Consider the following 9,245-nt stretch of genomic DNA (forward strand, 5'->3'; position numbering starts at 1 on the left):
ACGATTAGGTGCAGAATATTCCGTTTCCTAAAAGGCCCTGCAGCCACTCACTTCCTGCATGAGATTAAATGACTCCTAAGCCCAGTGCATGAACTGATTGTGAAGGTTGGGATTTCATGAGGGACAAAAAGCCAGAAAACCCAAATAAGACGTAGCAGAGATCCCCAAAGCAAGTCCGAGGAGTATAAACAAACTGCCTTTAATGCTGCCTGGGGGGTTCTGCCTGGGGGGTTCTGCCTGGGGGGTTCTGCCTGGGGGGTTCTTATAGCTTGTCATTTGTTTTGTGTGATACTGTTACTACCAACATTTTCTGCAGAATTTAAAGTCGCCTCACTGACCAATGGAGATACACATGAGCTCGTCTGGACCCACGTCACGAGTGGAGAATGTGCAGGGCATGTCTGGAAAATGCAGCCACTCCCAAGCCGGTCTTGTAGAGGGTAAACGCATGCGGCGGCGGGATTTTATTCATAGGTGCCCGAGAGCTGCACTGGCATTAAATGCAAATCATTGAGGAGAAATGCCCGCTTAGCTTAGCGAAATCATTACATGCATCATACAAGTTCTGCTCAGCAAGCTTGTCGATCTGTACAACTGTAGGACTTTTAAGGTATGGTTCACTTTGCTGGGTTTGTGATTGGGATGGACTGGTACGGTTATGGGGAAATAGCCACTGTGTGTTCTACAGTCCAGGGATGGCACAGTGGAAAACAAACATGCTTTTTCATTTGCCATGTGCACAACTACACTGGAATCCTTCTATTTGCCCACCCCCTCGTGCTCTCCATAGCTTGGGGATCACAGTGCAGGATCAGCCACTGTACAGCCCTCCTGGTGCTGGGGGGGTTAAGGGCCTTGCTTAAGGCCCCACAGACATGTGACTGTTCTACTGGGGCTCAAACCAACAAACTTCTGATCACAGGCACAGGGACTTAACCTGCTGAGCCACTTGCTGCCCCCAGGCAAAAGGATATCGCATCCAGATTACAAACAGGAGAGGCGGGGTCTGGGGGATTCCAGCACATCCCTGGAGACCCGAGGATTCAGAATTGTCTGTCGCAGGAGCTCCTTCCTTCTTCCAGTTGGAGCTCCACACTATCACTATGTGGGAGTCTCAGTGCGTGGGCAGTTCAGAGTACTGATTTTTAGGGCTGAAATTAGATTTGCCTGCAATCTGATTTGTGGGAGGGGGAGAGTTTAGCTGAGCTCACAGCTGATGAGCTGAAGACCTGCAGGAAATTAAGCTATTCAAGGAGAAAAACATCTCAATGATGTCATAACTGTAACAAAAAATATGTTTCTGACCTTAGCCGTCGAGGAGAAATTCAATAGCAGGACACAAGATGCTGGTTTGATTCCTGTTCATGTGTGTTAGGCGTGTCATGTGCAGCCACACAGGAAGACAGTTACTCATGTTGAAAATGTCATAATGACGGTCATCATCATTAATGCCGTGGTAATCACAATCGATGGATTATCAGAAGGCTATGCAAACACTTCCCCCAAGAACTTTCTGGAACTGGTGCTCTGAGGATCAAGTTGTTGTGACGTCTTTTACTCATCAGACTGTAATTTCCGGCCGACGGCCCACTTGTCTGTGTGCGGCAACCGCTGATGTTCTCAGTAACAGAGCGGCAGCAGCTGCTGCTTGTAATCACAAGTCCAACAGTTTTTCCATTGCATGTCTCGCACCCTCAGATCTGTCTGGCGCTAGTCATGTAAACTTGTGCTTCCATGGTGCTGGCCGAAGCACGACGGGCTTCCCCTGGAATCCGCTTCATATCAGCATTTCTTCCTCTTTTCATGGGCACCATTGGCTCAGATTTATTCACTGGGGACCTCAAGCTTGGGACTCCAATGCTCTGTGATGATGGTCCTGGTTAAAATCACCACACACACACATATATATTTTATATATATATATGCTATATAAAATATATATGTGTGTGTGTGTGTGTGTTATATATATATATATATATATATATATATATATATATATATATATATATATAAACTAACTGAACTGAATTAATTTGCATTCCTCCTGCTAGAAGGGTAACGTAATGGATCACGGAGGATGGGAAATCTTTGTAATTGGCGGTTGGATTCTGTTGAAGACACTGATGTAATGAGGAATTACAGCTCAATCCTGAAGTCTCTGAGCCACACACTGCCGTTAAGTGTGGATAGGTGACTTCATTGACAGGTTACTTTTTAGCTTGCTGCCTGCACTACTTGCTTGTGCCATATTTTGCCTTAATGAAGAAAAGTTTTAAACAGGGATTAGGTAATGGGAAAGGTGTGTTGTACTGCAGCAATTCCATGCTATGTACTAGTTCTACTTCCTGTCATGTGATCATGACAACCAATGACATGGCAGCAAAGTCAGTGTATAATTTGCATTTGAATAGTTTTTCCCCCACACTTCCAAATTACAGAAAACTTGACTTTGACTTTGCACAAGGAGGTGGGGAAGGTGGACACTGGATATATTGTGGTTGTATCCCCTTTTCAGGAAAAGATTAGCTAGATCATATAAAAAAGCTACAGTAATTGAAACAAGTGAACAAAATGGGTGACATCTCGAGAGAGAGGTAAAAAGATACGGCCATATATACCAGAACAAAATAAGACTCAGGTGGGAGGAAAGTGCAGAGCCAAGCAGTCATGTGACTCCCTCCCTGGCCAGTCAGCTCCCCTGTGCTTTCAGTCACGTTTCATTATCTCATTCTCCCATCTCATTATTTTCAAGCACCGTGTTGCCGATTTCAGCCTCTCGATCTGGCTGCAGAGACGGTGTCTCCCACCAGCAGGTGCTTATGCTCAGCTCCGTATGCAAGCAACGCGACATCCGGTGCACATACGCGACCCTCGTGTTGGTGTCTGAAAGCTGTTTGCAAAGCCTAATATTGCGCATTTATACATTTATGCCCACTGAGTTGTTCTGGTGATTCAGGCTCGGATTCATTCTCACTGCTGATCACGCTACTATAACCAGCCGGGTTCCTATTTCATTCGCGATATTCCTCGGCCCGCACTTTCCTCTCTCTGGTCTCATAATGCTTCCCTTTCTGCTCTACACTGCTCCAGAAAGCCTGCGTGACCTTTTTTAGATGGACGAAGGTGAACTGAGTAAAAAGACGGTTACTTGTGTCTGCACCGGCGATGAGTGTTGCAGTGCAATTTCTCCCTGATGACTCATATTTGCTCGAATTGCACAGGTGTCCGTCCTCACAATGACAATCTTAATAACGTGGCGTCGGCGTCGTGTTTTGTTTTGCACCACGAAGGATCGATTATTGAGTTACAGCAGGACATGCGCTTAGTTACACTGGAATGGTCCCGTCTGCGCGTATACAGCATAAAAACTGAAGGGGAAACCTGATAACTGCCTCTCCTGTGTGGTAAACAGTGGCATCTGCTCTCCCTCCCTCTCATAAAGGGTCTTGGAGACAGAGACATGTGCTTAGCAGGTCCTGGAGGTGACGATCTGTGCATCTGGGGTCCATGTGGGTGGCCTCGTCGTGAGAACGAGAGCTGCGTGTCTGTTTGTGTATTGAAATGTTAAGACCTGGGTCTTTCATAGCCGTTCTAGACATTATAGTGGGAAATATTTTCGTATTCTGATATTCATTCCCATATTTCATATATTCAAGTGGCAAGTCGGTCTAATGTACTGATTAAGAACATTGCCTAATTATGTTGCGTTTCAGGCGCATAATGCACAGAGAAAGGCGCAGTTAAATACTTCAAGTAAATGTATAAAAAATAAGTTTCTTTGGATGAGTTAAATATGCTACTTTAACGGTCCCTTTATAATGCAGCAAACGGTTATTATGCTCCAAGTCACTCAGTTTTCCTGTTTATATTAAGGTTTTTAACCTTTCTAAAAATCTAATTAATTAAATTCCTTAATTTTTCCTCCTTTGTGTCAACTGGACATTTTATTAATTTACGATAAGAAGATCATTATTCGTCTGCTTTTTGTTTTTATTTTGTAATTTAAAAATTCGTTTGATGTGAAGAAGGGAAAACTGAAGGACATGAGGATGTTATGGCGCGATTATTAAGTATGCGATAATATTAGAGACTGTTTGCCAATAAAGAAGAAAAGTCACGCACCCAAGGGGCCATTTAAATGAGTGAGTCATACAGTACGTGAACAGTGGGACTGGCTCTGCGATTCACCGGGTATCCAGCAGGTGGTGCTCTGGACACCTGGGTAAAGAAATGGGCAGTAGGTTCCTCATCGGCTCTGTGAAATAGGCATTTTAAAGCCCAGTGTACCTTTCATGTTATCATTCAGCTGTTCCACTATTTACCAGTAAGAGCCATGCAGGAGTGCTGGAAAACAGTGGCTGGTGAGGGACCCAGCAGCCTTACGGGTGTGTTTATATCTGTGTCCGAGTGTCTGACGGCGATTTCGGATGGCTTTGCTTTCCTGACTCGTGAGTGAGCGTCCACTTACACATCACACCATCAGCGGCCTCCGCGAGGTAACTGCAACCTGCCCCCGCGGAGACGGCTAGCGAATGTGAGATAATTGGTAAATCCGAAAATGAACGAAACACATTGTAAACACGAGTGACAGTTATAAACAGCCACATAATATTCATTAGCTTATGTGAAGCTTCCAAACGGATCACCCACATTGCCATTAATTTAGGTACAATCTGGATATCGTTATTGTAGATTGGCCCCTATTTGGGATTTGAACCACAAACACACAGCTTACGTGTCATTTAGCACCACACTCTCTGCTGTTCAAATATGTAGGCTGATATAATCAGCATTTTCATGCTTCTGGTGTCTTCTCATCATCGGTTTATTTCGCACATATCTATAGGTATTTATGACCATCGCGTGGAAACGACTGTAGCCGGCGTTGCCGTGGCCTTGTCAGCTGACCCTGGGAGCTAAACGAGGTACTCTATTAAAGGAGACATGCCGAACAAGCTCGCCAAAATGAGTCAGCGGCCGCCGCCGGCACGGGGGAAAAAACAGGGAGTCTAAAAATAATCATTCATTTAAAAGTCTCTTTCTGCGTGCCTTTCTGCCTCTCGCTCGCTCTCCTGCCGTGCTTCTGTCTCTCCCAGGACAGAGGTATTTTCAGTGTACTGGGGGGGGGCTAGAGAGACCCATGAAGTCGTGTGCTCAGTTCCAGAGGGGGTGTGAGTCATAGCGCCTGACGATGCCTCGCTGATTTTCGCCTCACTCCACACAGATAACCGCACACAGGGGGGGGCGGCACGCAGCCGGGCATTGACCCATCTCACGCCATTTGGACCGCCTGGTGTACTGTCGATCGGGGCTCAAAAAAATAACCAACGCATTGTCATTCATCATATGCTTTCATGTTTAATACAGCTTTTAAAAATATTTTTTACGAGACAGGTACATTACACACAGGTGTGGTCCGGGGGACACTGCGGCGTGTACGTTCAGCTCTGTGCGGGACAGACCGGCAAGCAGGACTCGTGCATTCTGGGTCCATGTCGCTGGCAGACCGCGATCGGCAGCAGCGTTCCAGTGTTTCAGTTTCCAGTCGAGCTGAGGACGAAGCTTCCGAAGGCCTCCTGGGACGTGGACCGGGAATCACGAGGCGCCCTTCCTGGGAAAAGCACGATGCTCATGTTTCCGTGACAAAGCCAACATCAGTTTCTTGACGCCATGCTGGCATTTTTTGGCATAAATCTGACGTCGGATGTCCGTGGTAATCAGGACTGGGTGGGGAAGGGGAGCAGGCCTGGGCAGGCAGAGCAGCCGGGGCAGCCGGGGCACCTGCCTGCCGTCCTCCGTCTGCCTGGAGCTGCACCGCAGCTGTCGGGCAGTTTCTGCATTCCTGGCACGTCCCTCGCTTCTGGTCCCCTTTTTTCTCAATGAATCCGCGGAGCTCCCCCCCCCCCCCACCGCCCACACCTCTCCTCCCCCTCCCCCGCCCTCTCTTGAATGAGCGCAGAGGGGAAGAAAGTGGAGAGCACAGCCAACACACCCCTTCGGTGCCTGCAGCAGGTGTAAAGGGCTGAGGAATGAAACGTGCATTCTGATTGGCCGAGGTGTCGTCACATCACAATTCACGTAGCCTCTTGATTGGCCACCCGCTATCCACATTGGTCAGAATATACACAATGCATCCCTCCCACACATATCACAGCTCGTACTTTTGCTACAAGTGGGCAAAAATAAGGAACATTGTCTATTCTCTTTCATTTCTGTAGAAAAATATGAATAATAACAAACAAAAAGAAATATTAATTTAAATAATCAGTACAAAAACAAGAGGGATCCAGCACCGCTGTGTTTGGACCCCTGGAAAAGAAATCCAGCGTTACCTTAAAAGCAAAAAAACATAATAAAATAATCGGTTTATGTAAGATGTTCTCAAAGCACCTCGCCCCTCTGATCCAAGTGCGCTGAGGTTAACAGGCACTTAACAGGAAATTTCCTTATAGACCGCGTTGGCTTCAAGACCCACGTGACCAAAGCAACATCGCACATGCATTCCCCTACAGTTGGAAGTACAAAAACAGCCTAAACACATTTAGGGTCAGCTGATGCCACACGCACCATGGAACACGCGGGAGATGGGGCAGCTAGGCACGAGGGCGCCTCTCGATGGCTGGGTGCCTCACTCATTCTTCTGAAATGCAGATGGGGCAGGAAGGCTCTGATGCACAGGCGATGAAGGTTTAATGCACACAAACAGTAATATGTACTTCAGTAATGACGGGAATGAGGAGTCGCCCCCCTACTGGGGGTGATGTGCTGAGAGGGGTCACACTGAACTGGAACGTGCTGCACAATGTGATTGTACTGATTTTACAAACACACCCACCTGGATGCAGATCAAAGCCTGGCATGAATTATCCGCTTCTCTTACAGACACACAAACACACTCACAGAGTGCATGGTTTGTCTGCTCAGGTTCCAGGTGCAACACTTCCAGGTTTGCCAGTTGCAAACTGAGACCCTGATGGACACTTTGACCAGCACTGACACCAGAACTCAGGGCAACACCGACATCAACACTTACATCAGCACTCAGAACAACACTGACACCGGAACACTGACACAAGCACTAAAACTTTGCCAACCTTCATTTACACCCTGCTTGACACCAGCCTTGACCTCAGCATGCTATCTATACATTGTCTCACTTCCCCTTGATAGATCGACCGCCCCCAGCTCATCCACCAACCTGCTCGCTGTCTCTCGCCCCCACATGCAAACCCCCAACGCCCACTCTTCAGTTTCCACCACAGATTTACCCCCAACCAAACCAAGGAAGTGATCCTCTCCGCCATCTCACACGTGCAGAGGACTGGTGCCCGAGGGTGAGACAGGGCTCGGGCGTAAACGCCGGCCAACCCCCTGGGGGCGATCCCACGCTGTCACTAGTCAAAACAGGAAGGGGAATGACGTGGCAGATAATCCCAGGGCGGCACGGGAGTCAGCAGAGCTCCAGATAACCTTCACGCCACTGCACTCAAAGGTACTATGCGTGTGGGCGTGAGAGTGGGGCGTCTCTCAGACACTCCAGCTGGGCTAAGCACCATCCATTGATCAGGCCCAAAAAAGCCCCCTCCCCCCCTCCCCAGAAGCAAATGAGGCGGCTGTCCCACTCCGCAGCTTCTGTCCTCACCCTCCAGTGCCGCGCCTGTGCATCCATCCGCCCCCCTGCACCCCCCTCACAGGGGACACTGCTCAGAGCTGAACTCCCCTTCCTTCTTCTTCTCCCGCTTCATCTTATGGACCCTCCAACAGACGGCGGCGGTCAGAACCAGGACCAGCCCCACACCCAGCAGGACCACCGACACCACCTTGGTCTGCGGCAGGTTGTTGAAGGTGAAGGTGACGCCCGTGCCTGCCACACCGATCACCAGCGATATCACCCCGAAGGGGAAGACGCAGCGGTACCAGGACTTCTCTGTGCCTCCCGTGGCCTGTGCCAGCCGATCCAGCGTAGAGGTGGTCTCAGGGCCTTTGGGCGGGCCATCCTCTGGCGCCCCCTCCTGGTCGGAGGCCGGCAGTGGCGGTGCCGGTGGCCGGCAGGGTGCTTGGCCTGTGGTGCCGCCCATGTCACACAGGTGGGCTGGGGGGCTGCTGCCAAGCTGGGGGGTGCGCGAACTTGCCTCCGTTCCCGTTGCTGCTGACGATGCTGCTGCTGTCAGAATCCAACATTGGCCTGGATGGAAGAAGCATGAAAAGAATCAGCCACGCTTCAGCTTCAGCTAGGGGGAGGCGGGGGAGGAGAGACGATGAGTCTGTGGCGAGCCACTCACTTTCTCTCCCTCCTCTGTGTCACGCTGCTCTGCTCAGAGAGGCCCGCTTCCCTCCAAAGGATCATGGTACGCTCTGGTGTCGGAACACAGCGGCAGAGGAGATATAAGCAGCCGAAGGGCGGGGGAGGAGCCAAAGCTAGGGGAAGGGGGTGGGTCTAAGCACCGGATTGGCTGCTGTTAGAGTGTGATGCCAGAGAGAGAAGCAGAGGAGGGAGAGACAGAGGGAGATGACAGGCGGGAGAGAGGACGGGCTGCGTTAACCGTTTAGTGGCTGTCTCCCCCTTGGTCTGTTTTTTTCTATTTCGTTTTCTCGCCCCATTGAGCACCTGGAGGGTGGCGTCATTCACCAGCGCAGACGCTGCTGTTTCACTGAGACGGGAGGATATTAACGTCCCGCTGAGCGAGTAGATCCCCGGCAGGTGTATGCCTGCTAGACAGCCACGCGGAAATGACAATCGGCTGCCCCAGGCTCCCGGGAACTGATCTGCTGAGCAGGTACAGATGCACGGACACATGGCTGACATATTGTATGACACATGCTTCCAAGAAGAATGCAGCTCAGTGGGTTTGGACACCATGCCTGTGATCAGAAGGTTGTCAGTTCAGTTCCCAGTGTCAGTGTCACCATTGTGCCCCCAATCGCCACCTGGGGCTGAGCCACCCGCTTCTGTTGGCTTCTGTTAGCTCATTACGGTTTCCTACCCTTCAAGTCACTAACTAAAAACTGCCAACTTTGAATCAGCTTTAAAGTAAGTGGTTTTAAATGATATTTTAAGCTCAGCTGTTTTCATTTATGTTGTGCCCTGAAAGCTGGCCTCTCGCTTTAAAGGCTGCTTTAAGTTCAAATTAACAGAACAGAGCATTAAACTTAATTATTAGAAACATAGATGTCATCTAATTCTGCCAGAATATATCTCACCGGTGCTTTGTTTGCAGGAGCCGTTCATTTCAGTAGATATTTTA

General features: G+C 49.2%; 1 protein-coding gene across 1 annotated transcript; it reads right to left on the reverse strand.

Annotated features, from left to right (window-relative positions):
• Positions 1-5,932: 5,932 nt before the first annotated feature.
• LOC111860600 (transmembrane protein 100-like) lies at positions 5,933-8,351 on the reverse strand. The gene is made up of 2 exons (XM_023844433.2): positions 8,283-8,351; positions 5,933-8,185 (listed from the first exon to the last, which is right to left on the reverse strand). The coding sequence occupies exon 2, from the start codon at positions 8,076-8,078 to the stop codon at positions 7,689-7,691; it is 390 nt and encodes a 129-aa protein (XP_023700201.1). The 5' UTR covers positions 8,079-8,185; positions 8,283-8,351; the 3' UTR covers positions 5,933-7,688.
• Positions 8,352-9,245: the final 894 nt, after the last annotated feature.

The sequence above is a fragment of the Paramormyrops kingsleyae genome, chromosome 5 (assembly GCF_048594095.1).
Source record: "Paramormyrops kingsleyae isolate MSU_618 chromosome 5, PKINGS_0.4, whole genome shotgun sequence".
Classification (NCBI taxonomy): Eukaryota; Metazoa; Chordata; class Actinopteri; order Osteoglossiformes; family Mormyridae; genus Paramormyrops; species Paramormyrops kingsleyae.

Excerpts from the sequence above, each read along its gene's own strand:
- LOC111860600 (XM_023844433.2), bottom strand. The coding sequence starts at position 8,078 with ATGGGCGGCACCACAGGCCAAGCACCCTGCCGGCCACCGGCACCGCCA.